This window comes from Nomascus leucogenys, chromosome 15 (genome assembly GCF_006542625.1).
Source record: "Nomascus leucogenys isolate Asia chromosome 15, Asia_NLE_v1, whole genome shotgun sequence".
In the NCBI taxonomy this organism is placed as follows: domain Eukaryota; kingdom Metazoa; phylum Chordata; class Mammalia; order Primates; family Hylobatidae; genus Nomascus; species Nomascus leucogenys.
Genome location: NC_044395.1, coordinates 76,963,954 through 76,991,141, shown reverse-complemented (window position 1 = coordinate 76,991,141; position 27,188 = coordinate 76,963,954). Strand labels below are relative to the sequence as shown.

Here is a 27,188-nt window from a genome sequence, read left to right as displayed (position 1 = left end):
TCTCTCTACTTTAGTTTTCTCCTCTGAAAAAAATTGGAGTTAATATTATTATAGGTCTTAAATACACCCTCTAGTATTACAGTGAGTATTCTATAAATGTTAGTGATGGTAGTGATGCTGCTGCTGGTCATTATGATAATAAAGAAGATGATGTGGTGGTTTTAGTGGTTGTGATTGAAATATCTAGTTGTACACTGGGAGAGATCCTAAATAAACACCTAGAGGATTTCCATTGTCAACTATGATGAAGGAACAAAAACAGATTTACTCTTCCAGCTTAAACAACTAAAACTCAGGACAAAATTATATAAAACAATGGTTTTCAGACATTTACAATAGTAGTACAGGACAGTGATTCTTATGAGAAGAGAAACAAGTGAGGCAAGCACTACAATTGTTGCAGCTCACTATCGGAAGGAAGTTTCCAGGCAACTATGCAGGAAGCTTCATACGCTCCCTGAGTAGAGAGACAGAGTTCAGAGTTTAGGGATGCTAATGCAGATGGAATTTGTGAGACAGGGTACCAGAGAGGAGCAAGCTGCATGGAGAATGAATGCTGAAGATGTGCAAAAGGCTCCCCCTGAGCATTTAGCTGAGTACTGATCAGCACGTGCATGTGAGAAACAACCTGAGGTAAGGGGAAACACCAGAATGTAGCAAACAAAACAGCTGCAAGATTCACAAAGGACCAGAAATAGTCAGAGTGGAAAGATCTCCTGACACATGGGCATCAAGTAGAGTCCCCAGAAGGGTATTACCTCAGTAGTGGGGACAAATTACCCCTACTTAGTGGCTGTTCTGACCTTGCCTAACAATGCTTAGAAGTAAGTGTAGAAAAGGATCAAATTGTTCTGTGTCTCAGAACAAAGTTTTCAAATATTTAAAGAAATACAGAAACTTCACCCCAGAAGATAAAATTCACAATGCGTAGCATCCATTCAATAAATATCAGGCTTGGAAAGCAGCAAAAAATATGAATAATGAGAAAAATCAGTCAATAGAAACAGACCCCAAAATGACACAGATGATAGAATTAGTAGATAAGAAAGTAAAAACAACTATTATAAGAGACTTCCAACTAGAGCCAAATGAGATAAGCATCTCCTTTCCTAAAAAATCACCTATAAAGCTGGACAAAACTGACAAAAACAGTCATTTTGGCATTCTTAAAAATGACCAAAGTTATATACAATCTGAGAAAATATTTATGCCTCTTATATGTAAGAATAGTGGGGGTCTGTGACATTCTGGCCTAGGGCTATTGTTATTTCCCCTTCTACCAGGTTTGGTTAGCACAAAGTTGTCAGGCCAGGGCAGGCTGTGAGGACCGAGAGTTCTGCCATGGTGGAAAGGGATTCACTTAATTGGGAGTTGGAAGGTGCTAGCCATGCCCAGTGTTATTATTGGTTAAAGTGGCAATTATTGAATTATAAAACTAAGTAAAAAATTAGAGTATTTCAAAGTTGAAAAAGATGTAATAAACTCCATATGTTCAAGAAGATAGAGGAAAACATGATCATGATAGAGCAAGACATGAAAAACCTAAATCAAATGTCTACAGATGGACAATACAGTGTTTGAGATTAAAAATATATATATACTAGATGGGTTTAGCAACAGCTTAGACATTTCAGAAGAAAAGATTAGTGAACTTGAAGACATAACAATAAAACTATCCAAAATGAAAGGCATAGAAAAAAACTCGTCAGTACTGTGGGGCAACATCGAATAGACTAATGTATGCAATTGGAGGCCCAGAAAGAAAAGGAAGAAAGAGAAAATTGTATTTGAAGAAGTAATTACTGAAAATGTTCCAAATTTGATCAAAACTTTAAATTTAGATTTTTTAGAAGCTCAGTGAGCCCCAAATAAAAGAAACATGCAGAAAATTAAGTAAACACCTAGCATATAAATCCCTGTTATTTAGACGTGAGTAAAGGAACAAACTAGTTCCAACATCCTTTGAATTAAGAGCAATGGGAAGTAAATTGCAATTAACTACATAAGATAATTTTGACATTCGTAATGGATGTAACCATGTTGCTTGAGAACCTGTCCTATGTATAAAAATACATAAACGTACATTGCAACATATGTGACAAATTGCCTTTTCCTGTGAACACACACACAAAAATCTGTGGCATCACTATATTATCAAACAATAGACTTATTTTCTCTGGTAGTTCAGTAGAAAAGGGGCCCGAAATTTGGAGTCCAATAAATTAGAATTTAAATTATTTCCCCCCTTACATGGCCTTAGACAGGGGATTTTGTCATTCTGACCTCCATTTTCCCATTTGTAAATTTAGAATAATACTGGCCAGGCTCATAGTTATTGATGGTTAAATGAGCTAGTATATGAAAATGCTTAGTACATGTTTGGTGTATAATTGCTTCTTTGTGCATGCTGTTTTTATTTTCTCTTTCTAATCCTCCTTCTCAAGTAGTATTTTCTGGCCTCTCTTTCTGTTCCCCCTTAATCAATGATATTAGTACTGGAAGAGACCTTAGAGATTGTCTAGTATCAGACCCTCTTTTCACAAATGAAGAAATTGAGCCCCAGCAAGGTCACATGGTTACTATGGGGGGAAAATGTTCTGTTACAAAACTCTATTGGGTCTTTTAAACAGCAGCATTAAAAGCTAGTTCTCTTTGCCTTCTTAAAAGCAAAATGGGAGTTAACATTTGCTGACAATTTTATTTTAGAACACAATAATGCAGATCTTAAAACTGAACATTTAAATAAATATGCTCATATTATAACTAAATTTCTAGGATGATGAAAGTATTATTTCAAGTATTTTATGGCAGGATAAATGAGACAAAATAAAGGAAGGAGCTTAGCTTTCAAGCTCCTGGATGAACTACAGTTACAAGCCAGATATTTGAATACTGTCTCAGTGTAGAAGGACATGTATCTTAAAATAGACATTCTGTAAATATATGTAGAAAAGCATATAAAGAAACATCACTTTAAACATGAAAAATAAGTTGCATATAGCATAGTATGTGTAACATAATTATAATCTATCCTTGATCTTTGCAAAAATTAATTTTAAACATGAATAGAGACCAGAATATAGACCATGAAGAGTGCCCACACCCAGAAAGCCACATAGAAGCCGTGTTGTGGCATGTGGCTCCCTGGGCAAGGGCCTAGTACATCAGAAGAAGGCTTTCCATGTTTCCATTTTTAAAGTGCTTGCAATTGTTTGATTTAAAATATATATTAAGAAATTAGCTGCAGAGACTATTTATAGCTACAAGAACTTTTCAGAGAGAATAACACAAAAGCACTACAGAGCTGCTGAAATTTTAAATAATTCTTTGTAAATGCCCTAGGTTAATTTAGATCCCTGAAAACACATTAGGAAATTAAGCTGTAATGTGAGCTAATTCAGATTTTAATTTGGCAAAAAGAATGATCCAACTACACAGTTAATGTAAATAGAAGCATAACACAGGGAAATTAATGAGGTTTCCTTCCGATGAATCTTCAAGGAGGTAGATAATTAGCTTCTTTTGTTATTATTGTAGGAGGATGTGGCATTGTCTCTGAGGTGTAAAATAACTGTGGCCTACTAAGTGATAATGTGCTTCATCTGTCTTTTGTAAAAACAATTATTTATGTTAAACTCTTGTAGGATGAAGCAGCAGCACAGCCTCTGAATCTCTCATCCCGACCCAAGACAGCAGAGCCTGTAAAGTCCCCAACGTCTCCCACCCAGAACCTCTTCCCAGCCAGCAAAACCAGCCCTGTCAATCTGCCAAACAAAAGCAGCATCCCTAGCCCCATTGGAGGAAGCCTGGGAAGAGGATCCTCTTTAGGTAAATGGAAAAGTCAACACCAGGAAGAGACTTACAAATTAGGTAAAAGATGGCCAACCTGCTTAGTTACGACTGATACTTGTTTCCGAAGTGCTCCTTAGTAAAAAATAATACTCTTATCTTTTCTACTGAAACATAACCCAATTTAGTATCTTCTTTTATTAGAACTTTTGGAAAAGGTCATAATATAAATCCTGCTGGGATGGATTCTTTAGATGATAATGAGTTAGATCCAGCAAATCATAGACTTAGGAACTTCTGTATGTGGTTAGTGCTTTGACACTGAAATAATTTTTCAGGGACATAGGACCTGGCTTCAAAGCAACCTTTCAAAAGACCAAAATTTATTTGAAATTTTTATCTTCTATAAAGTGTATGTGAATTTTACATCTTATCCCATATTACTTTTGCATTAAAACAAATATGAACGACGCACTTCAAGAACATGTGTTAAATATGATTGATATGTAGGAAGAGATGTCTTAATGTCTGGCTCCTTATACTCCCCCATATAAGGCTAAGTATCTCTAGGAATATTCATAGCCCTATGTGAAAAGTATGGAGGAAAAAACATGGGTTTTGGAATGAGGCAGGCTTTGACAGAGAGCCTTCATTTTCTAGCTATGTGACCCCAAGAAAGTTATTTAATATTTTCAAGTTCAGTTTCCTAGTATTACTAGCTCATAGGTTATTATGAGGATTAAAAGAGAAAAATGCATATTAAGTGCCTAGTGCAGTTTAGAACCTAGAAGGCATTCAATTTAAAAAGACTAGAACGAATGATTATCAATACATGTACATACATAAGTGGAATGGAACAATAAATGTGAAAGCAGTTGTCAGTAAGACAGTGCCAAATAAGCATTAACATTGTTGTTACTATACTCTTTGTTTGGAAATTAAGTCCCTCAATTTGTTATACTCTTTGGAAATTAAGAGACTTAATTTCCAAACAGACACAGATTCAAAGATTAAAGGGACAAGACCTAGCATTTCTTCAGATTACCTTCCTTGTATTATTGAGTCCTGAAGTCTAAAGTGCTTATTTCAATAGATAAAATAATGTATAAGAATAGCCATAACAGCTTAAAAAACATTCTTGCCTACTTTATCTGATTTGATGTTTCACAATAATCTTATGAGTTAGATAGTATATTGTTACCCTCATTGTACAAATACATACATTGTGGTTCTTACAGGTAGAATGACTTGCCCACACTCCTGCAGCTGTTAATTAGCAGAAGCAGGACTAGAATCCAAGTCCTCTCACATGTTACTCAGTGTTCTTTTTGTAAACTCACAGTTAGAATATTTGCTAAATTGTGCTGAGTCTAAGTGAATCTTCTGATAGATGTTAATCTTCCTCACTGAATTTTGGAATATTGGATCTCTACAGGAGCATATTCTCATTTTGAGAAAGGATGCCTTTTTTGGGACCTGAAAGTTTTCATGCCAAGTTAGTGGTATCCATATAGAAGATAGAATTAAATCATTTCCAGCATGTGAATATGAATGCCCCTTGGCTGGATTTTTGGAAGTTGTGAGATGAGGGAGGAAAGCCAACAAGAAGATAAATTATAGAGTTGACTTTGAAATAGCCCTCCTAGAATTCACTCTGAAATTGTTTGGAAAGCATTTGTTTGCTGTCCTATCATGAGGGACAGAGATGACCGAGTCACAGGCCCTGCTTTTATGGAACTCTACTCAGCAGAGCATATTTCTTAGATCATGAGCTAGAAATGGGCTGAAGTAATAGCACCTGTGTTTGAACATCACTCTCGTCCAGATGATATTGGATAGAAATGTCCTTTTTACCAGAAAAGCTCCAAAATAAAAGCTGTGGGACCAATAAGTGACTGACTTAAAATAAAAATTCCATGGATAGCTTGGGAATTTTTTCCAAACTCAAATGCATATGCACATGCATTGTACACACCAGACATCCAGTATGAGATTGATTCTACACTCATTTCTTCTGTCCTGCCTATGTGAGGTGTATACACACACACATACACACACACACACACACACACACGCTATGAAATGCTTATACGAGCCCTCAAGCAAGTGGATCACACTAACATTTGTCACAGCAGATGAAACCTATCATCAAAAAATTGTCCTCTTTTTGTGTAAAATTGGAAAATCTTATTCAAAGTATTCATTTTACCCACAGTAAAATGCAAGATATCGTTGGATATAAGTCAGTTTAACATTGAAAATTTTCCCTCTGTGTTGCATGGAATACACTGGAAGTAAATATTTATTCTCACTTTTTTTTGAAGCTTTGTAGTTATGCGAAAAACAGTCCCACACATATTGCCTCATTGTCATGAAGAGAGAGAGCTGATCGCAGTGGGTGTTCAAGCTGGGGGTGGGGAATGGGTTGTCATTCTCTTGGTAAATAACTGAGGCAGCCTGGTGAGAAGAATGCTTCATTAACCAGCCAGCAATTGGGGGACTGGAGAGTACAGTGAATTCCTTCCACCCCCTCTTTCCTGCAGTGGACATATGAACACACAGATACAGATATCACTAAAGTACACATGTGGCCTCATAGATTTTTTTTTTTTTCTGCGGGCCAGAAACGACTGTGTTGTATTATCACAGCAACTATAATGGGTAGCCTGGACAAACATCTCTGCCTCCTCCCCACTCCTCAACCCCTTCCTCCCCATAATTTCCCCACAGAAGAGGCAACATTGTACGCCAATTGTACATACAGGCAGAGCAAATACCTTCCCCCAATATGTATACAATTGGAGACTAGGAACCGTAGTCTGTGAGGAGGTGGGTATATAGAACCCAGGTAGGCTGGAGTGCTGGGGTTTTCTCCAAGGGCTAAAAGAACCCAGCACAGCTTGGTTGCCCTGGCTCTGTGTTCTATGTATATTATTGTATTGTTTAAAAAATAGCAAATGTGCACACCTTCCTTGTTCAGAGAATGCAGTTTTTTACAGGGGAGGGGATAGTACTGGTACTTTTTAGGAGTCTGACCTCACAAGCCTCTAATAATGCATCCTGTGTATGCAGATATCCTATCTAGTCTCAACTCCCCTGCCCTCTTTGGGGATCAGGATACAGTGATGAAAGCCATTCAGGAGGCGCGGAAGATGCGAGAGCAGATCCAGCGGGAGCAACAGCAGCAACAGCCACATGGTGTTGACGGGAAACTGTCCTCCATAAATAATATGGGGCTGAACAACTGCAGGAATGAAAAGGTAAAACTGCTTCCTTGTGTCACTGGATCTGCTAGACTTATTGGGTCACTCTCATCTGGTTCTTTCCAGGCTCCCAGGTATCAACCTGCAGCCATAGATTTGGGCCTCCAGCTTGAGGGCTGTCTTGTACTTTACTAAAATCTGTCATGTGGCATCTGTAAGCATTATTGTTGATTGACAAATATGCCCTTTCCTACCCAGTGTAAGTTGCCTCCCGACCTACCTGCCTATTGGTGTTTTTCTGTCACATTATGAAATAGATGTATCTTAAAATAAAGGAGATGTATGATGTTATTAGAATAAAAATTAAGTACCAGAATATTAAAAAAGGAAGACACATATGTGTTTACAATGAAGACTAATATGTTACCATGACTCACCATTAAATGTAATACTAAAACTTCCTGTCAACCAGGACAAAAAATGAAGCAAAACAAAGCAATTTTCAAATTGCATTCATTTGGTTTTTGGTCCAGCAAATTATTTATTGTTTATTCTATGATGGACTCTGTTCTAGGCACTGGAGATACAGCAGTGAGCAAATCTGACAAAGATACCTGCTTTCCTAGAGCTTATATTCTAATAGGAGAACACAGACAATGAAGAAATAAACAATTAAATAGAAAATGTAATGGCAGGAAGTCAATAAATGCCATGAGAAAAAATAGAAGCAAGTTAAAGGAATAGGGTGTTATAGGGTTGGTATGTTAGATGAGGTGGTAAGGACTCTCTGAGGAAGTGACATTGACATCTGAATGAAGCAACAGTCCAGGCCATATGAAAGGCAGGAGCAGGGGCATTCCAGGCACTGGGAATGATGAACGTGCAGGCCCTTGGAGGATCAGACCAGCACCAAGGAGGCCAGTGTGGCAGGAATGGCACAAGAGATGGCACAGCAGGGGATCATAAAGTAAAAGTGATAGGCTAGGCAGAGCTTATTATACCTGGTAGACCTTGGAAAGGCTTTTCATTTTATTCTAAGTGTGATGGGAATCCCTAGACTGATTTTATCTGGGACATTGACATGATCTGATTTACATATAAAAGGATCATTCTGCCTACTGTGGAAGATTGGACTGTATAGGAGGTTAAGAATGGAAACAGGGAGACTGGCTGAGAGGCTATTAGTAGACTGGGTGAAAAATTCTGATTATCTGATAGAAGGGTACTAATCTGATCATGGGGTCTCTACCCTCATAACCTCATCTAAACCTAATTACCTCCCAAAAACCCACCTCCAGTGACCATCACATTGGAGATTGAGGATTCAAGATAATGGATTCTGAGGGGACACAAAAATTGTCTCCATAGTACCCTATATTGTTGAATTTGTATTATCTGTTGAAGTTCAAACTTAGACACTATTAACTTCAAATTCTACAGATTAATTTTAAGTATTTCTCATTGGCTTTTTAAATTCATTTGGGAGGAAAAAGTCTGAAATTTAAAAGGATAAAACTTTATTTTGCTTTGGAACACATGGGAGAGGGATGAGAGATGAGGTTAAGATAGATACATAGATGATAGATAGATAGATAGATAGATTTGAACTTGACCTAAAACATATCACACTGAATATAACTGAGTCCCAGAAGGTAAGCTGCAAAATTGTTTCAATGGAACCAGAGAACCCTGGTTTCCAAGTTGAAGGGAGCTGTTTTCTCCGTAGACAACCTTACTGGGGTTGAATTTGGGGCACGGGAAAAGTTCATTACTAGGGATGTTGTGTTCATGAGTTCTCCTTAACATGATCTCCCTCCTGCATAATGTCACTGTTTTGCACATATATTTTGTGATTCTTGTAGGCTTTGTTTAGTATCTAGAATCAGTATCTATGATTGCTTGCTAGATTGATTCAAGTCAGAAGAATAAATGAAGGACAGCACTAATGGATTCCTGTGATGGTAGCTTTGGCTTTCTTATATTCAAAATATCAATCTTAATTTTATGGGGTTCCATGGGGCACTGCTTTTTCTTCTGAGCATCAGATTTTCTTCTGAGCCAAAGAGGGTAAATATTAATATATAATGTGCAATTAAACTGGAAAATGAATTGTGACAAATTCGGTTTAACTCTTCAAAATTATTCATGTTGGAATCATTTGTTTCCTTAAATATAAGATCTATCCATTAGATTTATGAATTTGTTCTTTGTAGCTCATAATACAGTTTTAGGTAATTTTTTGTGGTGTTGCTGACATAAAACCTTATAATTTATTAAGCATACCCCTTCTTTCTCTCATTTGGACACTCTTTGCAAAGGAATGTGGCACAGATTTGGGTTTCCTGGGAAACAGGTCATGAGATGAAGATCAGCATGCAGGTTTATTAGGGAGTGCTTTTAGGATTGCTAAGGGAAGGGAGAAGAGAAAAGCCTGTACAGCATAGTGAGACCCCATCTCTAAAAAATAAACAAGTTTTAACTTTTTTAAAAAACCCAGGACTGTGCAGAGGGAGAGGTTGTACTCTGGTGCAGTCTGAACTAGGGCCTCTAGCAACCTCATAGGAAGCTTCCAGGCTGCCATGGCTATTCAGAATTGTCCTAAGTTGGGGTGAGAGTGTGAGCTTTTGTACACCTGCATCATCCAGTCACTGGATAAGTGACGCCATGGGAAGAGGACATAACCTTGAGTGAGGTGACTCTCTCCAGCTAAGGCAATGCTGAAGAGGGCCGACAGCTAAGGGCTAGCTACCAACAGCATTTCCAGCAGCTGAGGGAATAAATCTTCCAGTCCTGAAGGGGGATCTGGGCTGCACATCAGTGTCCACTATAGCTTGTTACATTTAGTAATATTAGACGTATACAAGACAGTCTTTGTATATATCATAAATGTGGGCCAACACTTACTAACAGGCATAGGGATGCTTATGTCCTTACAGTACTTATAGAATCACTTATGTGTCCATATGACTACACGTTTACTCATGATCGGTCTCACTGTATTGGGTAAATCCCTATTTTGGCACTTTAAAATGAAACATTGTTGACTTGATCGGCCAGAACGGCACCAATGGAGTCGTTGTCGACTGTGTCGATGTGTCACAGGGTATTTAGGATCTGTTAAAGGTATACATTTTAGGGACAATAGACTGTAACGGCACCTTAGGAGCTGTTCTGCTCCATCATTTCAACATAGCTTCTGTGCATGAATTGTCAGTGTCCTGCCAGCAGATGTCTAAGTTACCGCCCTGGGTTGTAGCTTTCCACACGAAGAACACCAGCCATCTTCACCCCTGTCTAAGTACCAGTGCAATTAGATCATACTATAGCCTAACTGCTTACCAAATTTTGTTGTTTTGACATCTGTAAGATAGAGAGTATTTTAGTCATGACAATACATAGCAGAATTTTAATTAGGCTGCTTCTAAGTCTCCTCAGAGCTAAGTTAAGAGCATCTGGCAAAAAGACAGGCAAGGCAGGGTGGGCCTTTTTAATGAAGGGGTAGATGTTAAAGTATGTTCTGTAACTCTCTGACCTTCTTGATGTTTGAATGCTGACTCAGTGAAAGCATTGGTTGGAATGCTTTCCTGCATAGGTATTATGTAAGCCAGTAGACTGATTACCTACTGGTCACAACTGCCCATGAAAAGTCAGATTACACATCTGTACACATGTGTCCTGAGCTGCTATTCACTTCCTTATCTGGGAATCATTTGAGAAAAATACTTGACCTCATCAGGTGTCAAAGTGAGCTACAGTGGACACTATTATCACACTTTACTTGCCTCTGAAGTATATGGGTAGAATTAAACTGTAGAGTAAAAGAATTGGGGGGAGCATTACATTTGATCAAGTTCAATCACTTGAATATGGGAAAACTGAAACCTAGAGAAAGAAAAGGACTTACCCACAGTCATAGTGTATTTGTGGCAGGACAGAAATTAAATCTCAGCTTTACTAATTCCTAGTTAATTGTATTTCCACTTATAGAACAGTACCAGATTCATTTATTAATTTCCTATGATATCTTACATTTTACATTGGCAATCTCAAAGCTTTGATGAAATAAAGCAGGTAAATAAACAAAAACAGTGAAGCAGAAAAGCATTTAGCTCCCTGCTTTCTCTATACTTGTCACCTTCTGTCTGGGTAGGGCATTCTTTCCTGCTGTGGTGTCCGTTGCTGCTGGCGCTGGAAAGCTACCAGTCAGGAAACAGAAGATTGAATGGTGCTGGTGTAGACAAAGGAACAAAAGAGGTGGCTAGACCAGGAGCAGTCATAGAAAGACAGACTACATGTAGATTATAAAGAACATGGATTTTAGAGTTGATTAATCCTGGGTCTCAGTTCTCCCTGTGCTGTTTTCTAACTCTGTTACTTAAGTAAATTAACCTCTCTGAGTCTCAATGATCATTTCTATAAAATGGAGATAATTACCATTTTCTTGAAGGGATGTTTTGAAGAAAAGCATATGTACAGCATATAGCTTGCACAGAAGATGCTCAATTGATATCACATTCTTTCTCACTTTCAGATGGCAGGCAGCTTGTCAAATCTGTTGTTTAGTTTTTAAATTTTTCTTTCTTTGATACTCTCCACTGGTGAATGAGTCAACCTATTGGTCCTTGGATCCAAAATGTCTTAAAAGAGAAAAAAAGGCTAGTTAAATTCTAACAGGCAGCTTCTTACAAAGTCAGGATATGCATATTTCTTCTTCATTTTTGGAGTAACTTGTATAAACTAGCTACCTGCTAGGATCTGGCTAAAGCCAACATGATAATAATACTCAAATTTGATTATGTTAGTGTGCTAGGGAGCTTTTGTTCCTACTTATTTAATGTATTCTTTAATATATTTCCACAAAAGCAGAATTTTAATCTATAATTTTTTGGAAAAGCTTGACCTGATTCTTGATAGCTATTTACATTTCTTATGCCCAAATTATATTTTTCAGTGAATTAAATAGGAAAACAATATCTAATCACTGGGGCACATTGTAAACTTGTTCCCATTTATTTAAGAAGCCATTGTTCATTTTTTGAAAGTGTAGATTCTTGCATTTCACCCATATGTTTCAAAAATATCAGAATAGTACATCAGTATTACACTGATGTAATACTGCCCCCTTTTATTGGAAAAGAAAACATACTGGACATCTTCTGCTTCGCATTATCAATTACCATAGCTCCTTGTTATTCATACAATTGATTCAGGTATTCATTGTTGCATGACAGGATAAATTTAGACAGAGGATCAATATAGCTGTACAGCAGTAAGTGAAAGGGGCTTGTGCGAAAATTATTTAGCAAAGTGTGTTGGGAATGAATGAGCTCCTATAGCTCACAGACTAGTAAGGTTTGGTTGTTTTCAAAGGCACACATAGTCCTAATTAATCAGGATTGTCATTTTTGTGAGCAGTTGACTAACATGCTTGTGTTGCTTTTCTATGTCAGCCTATTCTCAAGACAACAACTTGTACTATGAAGAATGTGGGGCACATTAGAGATTTTTGCAGTAGGGGAAGAAATTCTAATTATAATTCTCCCCATTTGCAAAGCAGAGCAGTAGTCACTGTTTAAAAAACATTTGTGTACTACTCTTTCTTTATGTCACGACAGTGAATATTTTTATACTGCTTTCTGTGCTCCAAATATATTATTACATATATATTCACTCTTGAACCTTTCCAAATTCAGGGATGTCGGTATTACTGTCCTTGTTTCACAGATGAAGAAACTAAGACCAGCTCTGGATCACTTTACTCCAGCATTTCCTTTCCATCATCTCATTTGTTCCCTACATCTCTGTGAGATTGATAGCGCAATTTTACTTAAAATCTAAAACAAGACACACATCTGAGTTTCAAACATCAATTTAATGAAGTGAATGCTAAAATTATGAGCTAAAGAAGTCTATCTAGATATATGTGCTTCACACATATTTCTTTGAAATGAATAGCTATATTTATACTTGCGATAGTGTTTTTTTAAAAGAACATACACAGATCAAAAGTGCTATAAAATTAGAGAAAAGCAAGGTAAGTTTTATTAATGTTGGATTTTACATTTGAACTAATAACATTGGGCAACTATGAAGTTCTGTGTGTAGGCTCCTGGCTGAATGTAATCATTAAGTTCTTTTTCTTTCTGTTGTCAGGACTACTTGATTGGTTGCCTAGCTACTAGCTTAAGGCCAAACTCATAAAAAACAACAACAAACTTGTTTGGCTCTTTTCTTCTCTGTACTTTAAACAGAAAAAAATGGTGAGAATTTATATATAAGTGTAGACGTTCAAGATCCTTCCTAGGGATAGGTGTGGGTGTAGGAATAAATATAAAGCCTTGAGTTTTATTTATACATGTTTTAGTCAAAAGGCTACATCTAGTTAATGTATCTCTCAATGAAAGGGCTAAAATTCGATATATTCAGTTAATAATGTTGCATACATTCTGTGAAAGAGTTGTTGGTTTTGTTATGTATGTAGCAAACTTACTAATTATGAGGATTTTATAGACCTAACCTCCCATTATGGCAGGTAGTTTCTAATCCTTAATCCTTCTAGATCTAATCTCTTCTAGATGTAATCTCTTAATCCTTCCAGACCAGCTGTTCTCAACTTTTTTGGTCTCAGGGACCTTTTACACTCTTAAAAATTATCAAAGACCCTAAAGAGTTTTGATTTATGTGGGACTTATCAACCAATTATTTGTCGTATTAAATATTAAAATTAAAACATTAAAAATATTTATTTTAAGATAACAATAACAAATCAATTAGATAGTAATATAAATAACATTTTTTAGTATTAACTATATTTTCAAAGTAAAAAAATAGAAGAATGGTTTTGCTTTACATTTTTGAATCTCTTTAATGTCTGATTTATTAGAAGACTGCTTGATTCTGGTATCTGCTTTTGCATCCAAATTGTATCATTGTCATGTAGTTTCTGGAAATCTCCATCATACATTCAAGAGAGAATAAGAATGAATAAGGCAAACAATGTCTTAGAGTTATTATGGAAATAGTTATGATCTAGTGGACCCTCTAAAAGGGTCTTTGAGATTACCAAGGTGATACTTTGAATATATGCTATTCTAGATCATGTAATACATATACCTGCATTATGTGTTTTAATTGTATTCACCTTAACCTTAATAACAGTTTTCACTGATCAAACACAGTGAATGTTTAGAATTGACCAATGCTTTGTTCTATTTGAATTAAGGAGCAAAACAGTACAGTTGTATTATTTGTGTTTATACGTTGCCTTGATGTAAAAAGAATTTTGGGTGGTTTGCAGTGATACGTGCAGTAAAATAACATAAAAACCAAATAGAGAGGAGATTGTGGGAAATAAAAATTAAGGATAGGAAAATAAGGTAAGTAGGGTAAAGCTGAGATAAGTGAAGTGCACAAAAATTGTTGTCATACATATTTACCTAATTGCTAAAGGAGGGCCACAGACTTGATTGTGAGCTTGCTAGTAACCAGGCAAAAAGGAAATGTGTTACAACAGCCACAGTATTTCTACAACATAAACAAAACAGCTTCTCAGAAGAAACATAGGTCTTCTCTGGATACTCAGAAAAGCTTGAGACATACCTAAGAATGTACCTATAACATTCCTATTCAGTTTGAGAACTCAGTAATTTTGTAGGGCTATTTCTTAACAGACGTTTCGTTTATCTTTTAGATGCATTTTTACCTACAGTTATTTGCCTTAGTTTAAGTAATGTGACTGACATTGAATACTTGTTTGCAGCACTTTATTCCACAGACACACTTTTTTTCAATTTCATTCCATTTGTATTAAGTACTTACTATATACAAAGCATAGTATTAGACATGTGAAGTGGAAAGATAACCAGGGTTCAATACTGGCTTTATCACTGTTATGCTAATATCTCAGAGCCTAAGTTTCCTAATCTATAAAAATATCAGGATTTGAGAATTAAATGATTTAATATTCAACCTTCTAATAAAATATCTTATGTACAAATTGGGCACCTAATAAATTCTTACTCCCTTCCTCCCTCTTTCCCAATCTTCTTCTTTTCCTCTCTCTCCCACCTTTCCACCTTCCCTTCTTTTTTTCTTTCCTTCCTACTTTCCCACCCATTTAATTAAGGTTGTTGATAAGAGTAGAGGCTTTGGAGTTAGATGGCCCTAATGTCTCCATCTGAGAAATGCTATTAATTTGCATAGTTTCTATGCACAAGGGTTTGTTATGATGATTCAATAAAGTACAATTATCCCTCAATACTCTTGGAGAATTGGTCCAGGACCCCACCTCCCCACCCTGCAGATCCCCAAATTCCTGGATGCTCAAACTCTTATATAAAATGGCATAGTATTTGCATATAACCTAGGCACATCCTCCTATATTCCTTAAATTATCTCTAGATGACTTATAATACCTAACACAACATAAATGCTATTTATTTCTATTATTTGTATTGTTATTTTTAATTTTAAAAAATTTTTAATATTTTCCTTCCAAAATTGGTTGACCTCTCAGATGTCGAACTCATGGATATGAAAGGCCTGCTATAATCAACATAAGTGGCCTCATTCAGAACCTGACACAGAAGAGCAGGCTGAAAGAGATGGTTGTCATGGCTAGCTTAAGTTTTATCTTTTTAGATAATTGCAAGTCATTGCAGGTGTTTGTGGATCGGGCACATTTAATCTAAACTACATTTTAAGAAGAATATGATGGTGGCAGTTTAAATAAAGAATGGGAGAGACCTTTACAGAGATGTGCAAAAGTGAAGAGAGCATGTGTTTTGGAGTCAGAGTGATTGGGGCTTCAGATTCTGCTTCCACAATTCACAGGTCTGTGACTTCCTTGAGCCTTGGTGTCCTTATCTGTGATTAATAACACTTAGTTCCCTTGGTTATTACAGGTTATATCAAAAAACTATGAAACCATAAGCCAGGTACTCAGGATTACACGTTTAAAAATCCATTTTCTTCTCTTGCAGGATTCCCAAGACCAGTTCTGTAGGTGGAACTCCATTTGAAATTTCTTTAAATTGGCCTTAGACTCTTTTGCACTCCTGCCTTTCCTTAGCTTAGAAGCTGCCCTGTTGTTGTAGAAACAGGGCTTTTCCAGTGGAAAGACAACCAGTATGCAGAGGAAGGATATATCACAAGTTTAGTGTCAGGTGACTTAATGATATGTCACCCCACATAAAGAAATTAATTTCTGAAGGATTCCCAACCTCCAAATTAAATCAGATCCATCTAGGTGGCCCTTAGAATCCACTTGTTGTACTAAACATTTTTTAAATATCTGAGTTGCAGAAAAAAATCAAAGCACATGTTGTCAGGAATTTTTTAGTTATTTTTAAAAGAGCACATTAAAGAAAATATATATAGTTATGATTATCATCAAAACAAATATTAAGTTTGAAGTCATTCGATTGTGGAAAATTTTAACTATAAAACTGAGACCATTTAAGTGACAAATTATATTTTTAAAAGTCTGCTAAAACTTGAACATTTAAAGTTGGGTTCAGTTTAAAATGCAACTTTAGAAAGGCTGAGTAGATTCTAAACTGTTTTTCTAAGTTTTCACAAAGCTTCTCAAGACAATACAAGCTGCCTCCTAAGTCTAACAAAGAATCTGTCTAAATTCTGATTTTTAGATTCCTCAGAGAAGCATAAGTGATCACTTGAAAACACACTGTTGTTTTACCGTGTGCGTGCCTTTAGGAAACTGGGTCCACCTGGATTTTTCTGAGCTAAGAGGAGGGTGCTCTGCTTAAAAGCTATCTGAACTTTCTGCAGACTTTGGCATCCCATTTCATGGATGTTGGCTTTGGTATATCCTGAAGGTTTTCCTCAGAGATCTTTGCCCTTGGGAATTAGGGATCTAATGTGTGCTCTGTCCAAAAATCTCTTAATCAATTTGTATTCTTACAGAATCATAACTTCCCCACATTACCTCTAGTCCAGTGATGATGATAGATCTTTTCCCTTTAGAGATATGAAATATGAACTTCTTTGTTTTTGTAGTAGTATAGTAAAAATTCGTATATTCAGCACTCTCTCAACAGAAAGACCATTAGTCAGCACTTCTTCATCACACTACAAGAAGAGTTGAATCAGGCCGGGTGCGGTGGCTCACACCTGTAATCCCAGCTCTTTTGGAGGCCAAGGAGGGTGGATCACCTGAGGTCAGGAGTTCGAGACAAGCCTGACCAACATGGAGAAACCCTGCCTCTACTAAAAATACAAAATGAGCCGGGCCTAGTGGCGCATGCCTGTAATCCCAGCTACTCGGGAGGCTGAGGCAGGAAAATTGCTTGAACCTAGGAGGTGGAGGTTGCGGTGAGCAGAGGTCGTGCCATTGCACTGTAGCCTGGGCAACAAGAGCGAAACTCCATCTCAAAAAAAAAAAAAAGAGTTGAATCAGAGCTAAAAGAGCCCTTAGAGATCATTTAGTACAGCCCCTCATTTGATAGATGAAGAAACAGAGAAGTGAAGTGATTGCTCAAATCCAGCCACAGGGTGTTACTGAGACTGGGACCAGTCCCCTGTCTCTCTGGCACTCAGTCCTGTGTGCTTTCCAGATTCTGCTCTAATGTTCATAGTCCTAAGATGCTTATGGTGGTGACCCTAAGGCATCATATGGTCTCAAAGTGCTAAATTCAGTCTTAGTGCTGCTTATGTTGTTCTATACTATCATCCTTGCTAACAGTGATACCAAGTATGGAATATATTGTATCTGATAGCTTCGCTAATCAGAGTGTAGGTTAAATAGAACATTACATTTCCTAGACATGCCTGGCACATAGTAGGCACTCAACATAATAATTGATTTAAGTAGATGCCAGTAACACAATTTTCTGTAACTACATTTTGTATAAATATTAAGTTCCCTAAAGATCAATTTTTAAAAATAGATTTCATTAAGTGTTCTTAGTAATAGATGAGGTGGATAATACTTTAACTTTTTCTTTTCCTAAGAGGCTTTCTTTGCTTATGGCAGTTTTTTTTTTTTTTTTTTTTTTTTTTTTTTTTTTTTTTTTTTTTTTTTTTTGAGATGGAGTCTCGCTCTGTCGCCCAGGCTGGAGTGCAGTGGCCCGATCTCGGCTCGCTGCAAGCTCCACCTCCTGGGTTCATGCCATTCTCCTGCCTCAGCCTCTCCGAGTAGCTGTGCTTATGGCAGTTTTAAGAACATAATAATAACAATCACTAAAATGTCAGTGTTTTAAATTGTTTGCAAAGCATTTTCACACATTTATTAATTAAAGTTCATTCTAGCAAACATCCTAAGAAGTGGAATTTTTATTATTCCTTTTCTACAGATGAGTATGAGGTTCAAAGAGCTCAAATCATTTGCCTACATTCACACAGTTAATATCAAACTTGAGAGACTTCAAAGTTTTTTGTTTTGAATCCCGTATTCTGTCCGCAAAAACAGATGGACTTTACCTTCTTCCCCCAAACCTATCCCTGCCCATGTGTCCTGATGTGCCTTGGAAAGAAGGTCACACATTATATATGGCTGTACATGAGTTTGTGTGTGCATGTGACTGCACTATGCCTATAACTCTGTGAGTGTTCATGTGAGCAAACTCTGTGAATGTTCATGTCTTTCTCATTGTGGGTATAAATCCATATGTGAGTCTGTCTCTGTGAGTCTGTTCCTTGTGTGTGTATGTGCATTTATTTTGCCTGTTTTTCCATAGGTCTGTTTATATCTATAGCAGTGGGTACCTGCTGTGTGTCTGTCTAACTGACTATGCATCTGTAGTGTGTCTGTGTATTTGTCAGTATCTCTTTGTGTCTGTGTGACTATCTCAGTGTGCACCTGTCTGCATTCATATGTCTGTAGGCATGTCTGGGTCCATGTCTATGTCTGTCTCTGAATCTGTATGTCTGTCTGTGTCAGTTGACCTGGGTGTATATGTGAGACTGTCTGTATGACAGTGTATGTGTGTTGTCTGTATGAGTCTTCGTGTATGTGTTCTACTCCCTTCCCTTTGTGGTGTTGGGTATTACTATACTTGATTATTTTCATTTTCAGCTGGCTGGCCTAGGGCTGTGAATAGAGAGTATATGTGAAAACTTTGCACATGGATGTACTTTATATATTCTTTACATCGCTGATTCCCTCTCAGCATTGTCTTAAATCTGGTTGTCAAAAATGTGCCATTGGGAGCAGTCTGGCAGAAGTTTACTTTTAGCTAAGATCCAGTTTGCAATCTTTGACATTTGCAACTAAGATTAGAATTTCCCAAAGTGCTGTCTTCCCACTATGGATGGAAATGCTTGATTTTATTTTTAGTGCAACCCTGATTTGCCCTTTATATCTTTTTATAAATAATGTCAACAGCATTGGTTCTGAAATAACACAAAGGGTGTCTTGTAAAATGCATTGCGCAATGGCCTTAGTTCTCATATCTTCTAGGCTGCGGTAGTCCCCTGTAGTTCTCAACAAAGGAGATCATTTGAATTGTTATCTTCCCATATTGAGAGTCAACATAATTTTTTAAGAAGAGAAACCATAAATTTGGGGTCCTCTTGCCTATGTTGAGATTAAAATATCAACAATTAAATTAGTATCCATTTTCTTATCTGTAAAATGGGGGCAAGAAGACAAACCTCATCTCTAGTTCAAAGAAACATTTTAGTGAGCTCTTACATTTACAAAATCACATTGGTTTCTCAAGTCCTTTTTATTCTTCTAAGAACATGAGTTCTCTGCTTCTTTTCTTTTCTTTTTCTTTCTTTTTTTTTTTTTTTTTTTTTTTTTGTTTTTTTTTTTGTTTTTTTTTTGTTTTTTGGAGACAGAGTTTCGCTCTTGTTGCCCAGGCTGGAGTGCAATGGCACGATCTTGGCTCACCGCAACCTCCACCTCCTAGGTTCAAGCAATTCTCCTGTCTCAGCCTCCCCAGTAGCTGGAATTACAAGCACCTGCCACCACGCCTGGCTAATTTTTTGTATCTTTAGTAGAGACGGGGTTTCACCATGTTGGCCAGGCTGGTCTCAAACTCCTGACCTCAGGTAATGCACCTGCTTCAGCCTCCTAAATTGCTGGGATTACAGGTGTGAGCCACTGCGCCTGGCTGAGTTCTCTGATCTTAATAATACTCCTTCAAGGGAGGTTGGTAGCAAGTTTAGCCTTTTTTATTCCAGACCACCAATTTGATTGCCATGAAATGATTTCTCCAGGTCTAGGCAAACATCAGGAATGAAATAAAGAACAGGAGCCTTTGAAATCAGTCATCTCTAAATCCAAATCTCAGCTTCTCAGCCTGATTAATGATCAACAACATGTGTATTACTAGGTATGCCACCTGGGGCCTGTTACTTACTTTTCTGAGACTATGTTTACTCACTTGGGAGGTGGAAATGATGAATATACTGTATAAGATTGTGGAAAATATTAAATAAGATAATATATGTGAAGTAAGGTAGATGCAAATAAATATTCTTCTGGTTCCCTTATTGTTGTTTGCAACCACATGACATCACAGGGCATTAGGCAGGAAGTGCTCACCATTTGATGTATGGGTTAGGTGTTAGGTGCTAGGGATTCAGGTAAATATTGACTGCTCTCTTTCTGACCTACAGGAGGGTGTAGTCTGGTAGTCTGATTTGGGAGATGAGACAGATCCATAAAAGGGAACCGGACAATAGAGGGTCTATGTGCCAAATGAGTGAATGAAAAGTGTTGTAAGGCTAATTAAGCTAATGAAGATAGAAGGAGGCCGTCCTGATCAATCCCTTGGTGGAAAAAAAGTTCTGTAGAAGAGGAGAGACTTGAAATGCCCTCAAAGGAAGGACAAGCAGGCTGGAGTACGGAGGGAGGAGTGTCTGGGCAGGGTCCTGGCATGAGTATGGATGGGGCATGTGTCTCTGCATATGGGGAATAATGTTTGGAGGACAGCTCAATCAGGAGAGAAGTGGACTCTGAGTTAGAGAGGGGCAGGATTCAGATGATGGAAGCCTTGAATGCCTGGCTAAGAAAGTTAACCCAGAGGCTATATGTATGATTGTATGTGTGTGAGAAAGAGAGAGAGAATAAAGAATAATGATGGTAGTGGTGGCTGAGGTAAATGGAGTGTATTTCTCCACATAGATAAACTTGGAGACAGTCAACCTGTTACACAATTATAGAAGCAACTAATAAGTTGCTCCCACTCTTCTCTGTGGGAGAAACCTCAGGTTGATACAGGATTGTAAATCTACATGAAAATTTGAAATAATTAACATAATTTATAGGCATTTGTGACTGATGAATTTTTTATACAAAAATCACATTTGATGTTCACAGAAATCCTGTGAGGTAAAGATTATTGATATCTTTTCTTAGCCCCCATTATAGACTAACAAATCGAACAAAACCCTGAAAATTCATGCAGGTAACTCTAGGTTCAAATACCAGCTCTTCTCTATATAAATTATATACTTTTTACTGCACCACACTGTTACCATTATTGGTAACTTGAAGGAAGAGCCCATGTCTTACACTTTGGTCTTCCCCTAACACTGAGCCTAAAACGTTCATTGATTGTGTGCTTGTGACTAGAGCCCAGACTTTGGAAGAAGTAGTTACTCTTATGGAGATGAAAATTTATTTTCATCTCTCTGCCCTTTTGAATGTGTCTGGCATTCCTCAGATAGAGGAAATTCATATTTTAGGAGGGTTGCCTCTTACAAGGCCCTAGAATACTGAAGTCTGTTTCACTGTCTCAATTTGCTTGTCTCACTGCCACTTCCTCATCTGTCTTCTATTCTGGAGACTGTGGATGCATCACCCTCAGTCCACACTTCTTTGTTTCTGCCTCCTGGTATGTGTGAGAATAGATTTCTCTCCTTTCCTTTCTCCCTCCCTAACCTCCTTCCTACCCTCTCTTTCCATTCCTGCTCCCCCATTGCCCTTCCCTGTTCCCCTTCTTCCTCTTATTTGTCCACCCTCCCTCTCTCCTTCCTTCACTTCTCACTGCAATCTTACAGCCTACTGCAGTTAGGGTGCAGTCTCTGACCATTGATGATTTTTCTGCAGGTTCTTATAGTCACAGGAGGCAGCTGGCTGCCTCTGCATTCTTCTATGGCAGGGCTCTAGTGTGTAATACCTGCATATCTACCTACCCTACTCCTTTGTCTTTGGTAGCAGCACAGTTAACAGGAGCTCTTGGGTGTGCATCTCCAATGATAAGTCCTCTAAAGCCGCATAAGAATTAACCATATATGAAACAGTAGCACAGTCTAAGGGGGCTGAGAGACAACCAGTACATATTTATTCAGAATCGAATGCTGATTTCATTTATTTAAATGGCTGTGCAGTGAAGTATTGGATTTGAATAGCTTCAGAAAGTTAAATTTATAAAATAAATACCAACTTGCAAAGCTTTGGAAGCCAACATGGATGCTGAACTTCCTGGTTTCATGTACCTAAAACTGAGTAAAGTTTGACAAATTAAGCTATGTGAATCAGTAGAAAGAATTTAGTCTCGATGTTAAAGGTGGAGATCTGTCTTCTAGGCCTACATCTGAGTGTCTGTGTCGTCTTGGGGAAGTCTCTAAATCTTACCGAGTCTCAGTATGTTCTGTAAAATTAGGATGATTGTGCCTTACGAATGAGATAATGTGCGGGAAAAGACTTTACAATTTATAAGATGCTAATGGCCACAAAGTCTGAGCATTGACCATATTTATTGTGTGAGAAGGAGGGGAACTGAGTCTGATTTCTGCCCAGAAGGGAAGCTTTATACTGTGTGCCTCCTGCCTCCTGTTTCATTGGAATGAGGTAGACTCAAAGCTGCCTTAGGCTGATAGCACAAATAAGTAGCATGTCATCACTTTTTTTTCCATAAATAAAACACTTTTTGTTTATCATCTTTGTGGGTGGTGGTGGGAAGGAGAGGATGTAGAAAGGAAGTGAAGTCTATTTCAAGCAAATCAGGTCGGTTGTACTGAATATCTCTGGCTCAAAGAATTAGCTGAGGACTGAGGATTAGCTAAATGTAGTTGGATTTACTGATCAGCACAATACAATGAGATCAAAACACCGTGAGTTGGTGAATTTTGTGTGGTTTTGTACAAACTGGTTTTCCAGAATAATTTCCTCAAGTTTATATAATTTTAAAAGGTAACTTAATGAGATAGAAATTTTCTATAGTTGATATTTGAGGCAGTATTAAATGTTGCTTTACCTTCAAGTAGAAACCATACTAAAGAGAAGTAAAGTTTGCAATCAAATCAGCTTACACAGAAGGCAAACTATGTAACTGTTTAGAACAATAGACCATGAATTTTTAGAATTTTGTATTATTTTTAGTTGAAAAACTAAAATTGTCAATGAATTTTAAAATAATTGAAAATACAAGTGTCAGTGCTTCAAACATATTAATCTTCAAGGGAAGACTAATATTTCAAACCTAAGAGTTTCTAAATAGATCATATTTACACTAAGACTTTATTTGGTTTAAGCAATCTAATAATCCACCCCTTCATGTCACATTGCCAATTAGAGAACACAGTGTACAACCCGAAACCTTATATAAATGACATTTTAATATTCAGATCCTGAAGCAGTCGAGAAGTTTGGCTCTCTAGAAGCAATTTTTTTGCTACTCCTTTGGTCATCACCTCAGTTATGCAAAATTAAAATTTTGATCATAATGCAAATTCAAATATGAGTTTTATTTAATCAGTGAAAAGCAGATTTACTCCTTTCCTAGGTTATACACTTCTTTGTGTCAAATATATGCAGTAGAGTTAAATAAGAGCTATATTATAAAAACTTTTGTAGCTTGTATAATTGTTATACTCATGATCTTCTCTTAAGTCGTTAATTGGTCTGAAAATGCCATTAAAAATTTTACAGAGATTTAAAAACTGCTAATTATAACATTCACTTGGGAAGTTATTTGTTCTACGAACAACTGCCTTTTTCCTTGAGACTGTTCAAATCCATTTTAGTTAATCCTCGTTAGACAATCTGGTTTTTTTTTTTTTTTTTTGAGACAGAGTCTTGCTCTGTAGCGCAGGCTAGAGTGCAGTGGTTTGATCTCTGCTCATTGCAACCTCCGCCTTCCAGGTTCAAGTGATTCTCCTGCCTCAGCCTCCCAAGTGCCTCGGATTACAGGAGCCCGCCACCGTGTCCGGCTAATTTTTGTATTTTTAGTAGAGACGGGGTTTCACCATCTTGGCCAGGCTGGTCTTGAACGCCTGACCTTGTGATTCACCCACCTTGGCCTCCCAAAGTGCTGGGATTACAGGCATGAGCCACCACGCCAGGCCCTCATTAGACAATGTTTAGGACTAAAGGAATTGTCTCTCTGTCTCACATCCTGCTCAGGCTAATTTTCCAAGTTTCTCCTTATCTGGGCAGGAGTGCTGTTATTCAAGCTGTAGGAATAAACATGTGCTTGTTTATTGAGCCCATGTCTTACAGCCCTTGGAGATGTTTTTATTTCACTTAGAGATTTTAACCTGTGATCTAAGCATCATTTCTAATTCAGCAGGAAGGATTGTTTGCATTGAAGCACTTGGTTTTAGACCAGGAATTCAGAGTCCACATTTTAAAATATCTTACATTTTAGTTTTTGAGAAATAAAGTTGGTGCAGTCTCTACCCTTGCTGGTATGACCTACAATGTGCTGCATTTCAGTTTCTAATTTCTGAATGTGAAGATGACGAGCCTTGTTTTTTCGTAATATAATGACAACAAACAAAAAGCTCTACCCAAAATATACTTTACATTGTAAATATTTCAAGTTTGTGCCAGTTAAGGACAGTTGTGAAGGACAGGTGATTTTTATTCTATTTACTTATTTATTTTCACCATTGTGGAAACAGTGGAAGGGAATAAAAGCACTCGCACCCATCTGCTCTGTTAGCTGGCTCTCAGATGACAAACAGCCGGTATGTGGAGAGCATATACCTCATTTACATCACATGCATAATGTACTCTATCTGGGATATTAGCTTCTCGAGAGGTCTTGCAGTGTTGCCTAACACACACAGTGATCAGCACATTTTTTGAGACTGCAATAATCAGAGGAATGTAACAGTGATGTGGGAACAAGAGGAAATAACATGGAATAATGATGTACCCATCATTGTTCTGTTGTCATCCCTCCTAGCCAGTTCGGTTTCCCCTAGAGCCTAACAAAAGCTTCATGAATTCAATGGAATAAAACATGGAACTGGGTGCAAAATTAATACATCTATTCCCGAGCTCCATATTCATAGAAAAAAGGAAAATATTGACTACATAGGGAACAGACTTGCCCTGAAAGCTTTGTGGATCTATGCATATGCTTATGGAATCTTCAAACAAGTTGTGCAGCCTTTTACAAATGTGTCTAGCCTCATTTAATCTCAAGTAAGCCTTTGGATACCACAAAGGAAAAAAGAAGAAAAAAAGCCAGATGTAGGAAATGAACTAAATCTTCAAAAATATGCAAAATATAAGTTCCCAACAAAATATTGTCTGCTACATTAATTAGCAGGCTGTGTACAAAATTTATTCTTCGTGTGCTAACCTCTTCATAGTTTGCACACATTGACTCAAATAATGTCAGAGCAGTTTTCACTCATATTTTTCAAGATTTTATCAAGAGTTCAGTCCTGCAAGTATTTTACAAAGTAGTTGCATGTTCCTGTTCTATAACTGCTTGCAGTATTCCCAAATAAGTCTTACACATGAGTTCAATAAATAATTGGAAGCCCAGATGTTTGAAACGGATATAGCAGATACACTGTAGCTGTATTTAAAATACAGCTCCTTTCCCTTTGTCCTCCCATCAACCTCACAGCCTTGCACTCTGCCATTTTCAGTTCTCTTCTAATTAAACCTAGATGCGTGGTGAGCATGTACGTTTTCCCACACGTGCCCCTCTCTCATATGTAGCACGTGGAGGCATCCTGTATTATTGTTGCTGACTTGAGACATTCCAGCAAGGAATTCTGCTTCTTCAAACTGAACCGTAGCATTCTTTGTCCCTTAAGCTCACCTCCTGATAAGGAAATTGCTTATATTGAGACATGACTTACTGCTTCACATAGCAAAGAACTAAAAATTGGGTTTAAATTCCTATCTTGAACTGAGCCTGACTCATTTCTGTGTCCCTCTATAGTACGACTAAAGCAGGCTCTTGTTCCGTGTTTGATAAATAAAGTAAAAAATATTAGGTATCAGTAAAAACTAAGAACATTCTTGAATTTGGTTTTAAAATATAGCTGCCTGATTTTCAGGAGTTGAAAGAAATGTGAAGGAAATTTCATTTTATGTACTATACCTTTAGCTTATTAAATTTAACATTTTTGTTAATATATACTTCTCCCTCTCTATGCCGTTTTTTACCTTATAACTAAAAATGATGATTTCTAACTTATATATCTTAGTTTTTCCCTCTTTGAATAATTATACTAATTCCTGCAAATGATGTGACATTATCAGAGAAAAGTTGTTTTATTTTTATTGTATTTTTTAAGAGATAGAAGAGTATTATCATTACATTTGGGAATTCTTAATTTGTATCTCATTTAGTCTGGTGTGCAATGTGACACCAGTTAATTGTATGTTATTTTGTGGTAACTACATGTTAACTCTGTTGGAAGTAATGGTAATTATGCTGTAATTGATATCAGTTCTCCCACATCTTTGGAAAACCATACAATTAACACATATCCCCACAGTTGGACACTATCTTTTGTCTTTTGTAATGGTGCCATATTGGAGTACTGTTTTGAAAAAGCGTTTCTAAATATTTTCTTCTTCTTTTAAACTCATTTTAAAAATTTCAATTTCGGAATGTTTTTTTTAGTTTGAATGAAATGAAAACAGTTTCTAAATTTTAATTTTACTTAATCTTAAGAAAAGCTTCTTCCACAATCAGACATAGTCCTGGGTTATTTTTGTTTTTTATTTGAATATTCATTTGTGACATCATTTGACCTTATTTAGTGCTTCTTTTTTCCTAGAAGGAGGATAACAGTAGAATATACAAAACCTTGACATTAAGGAGTTAATCAGTTTTTTTCTGAAGAAAGGCCCTCTTCTTAGCAGCAGTCTTTGTATTTATGTTACTTTACTTGCAGACAAAAAGAGATGTATTCTGGGCTAGTGCCACCATAATGAGTCTCAAACTAGGGACACAGAGGAATCTTTAAGCCACATTCAGATGAAAATGTGTTCCCTCTGATTTTCCCTGCATCCTTTCTTTGCCTTCC

General features: G+C 37.1%; 1 protein-coding gene across 1 annotated transcript in view; it reads left to right on the top strand.

Moving 5' to 3' along the window:
• Positions 1-27,188, top strand: part of SOX6 (SRY-box transcription factor 6) — a 494,065-nt gene that overhangs the window by 407,212 nt on the left and 59,665 nt on the right. The window contains exons 11-12 of the mRNA XM_030829763.1: positions 3,645-3,828; positions 6,862-7,049. Coding sequence (XP_030685623.1) covers positions 3,645-3,828; positions 6,862-7,049 — 372 coding nt within the window. The remainder of the gene's footprint in view (positions 1-3,644; positions 3,829-6,861; positions 7,050-27,188) is intronic.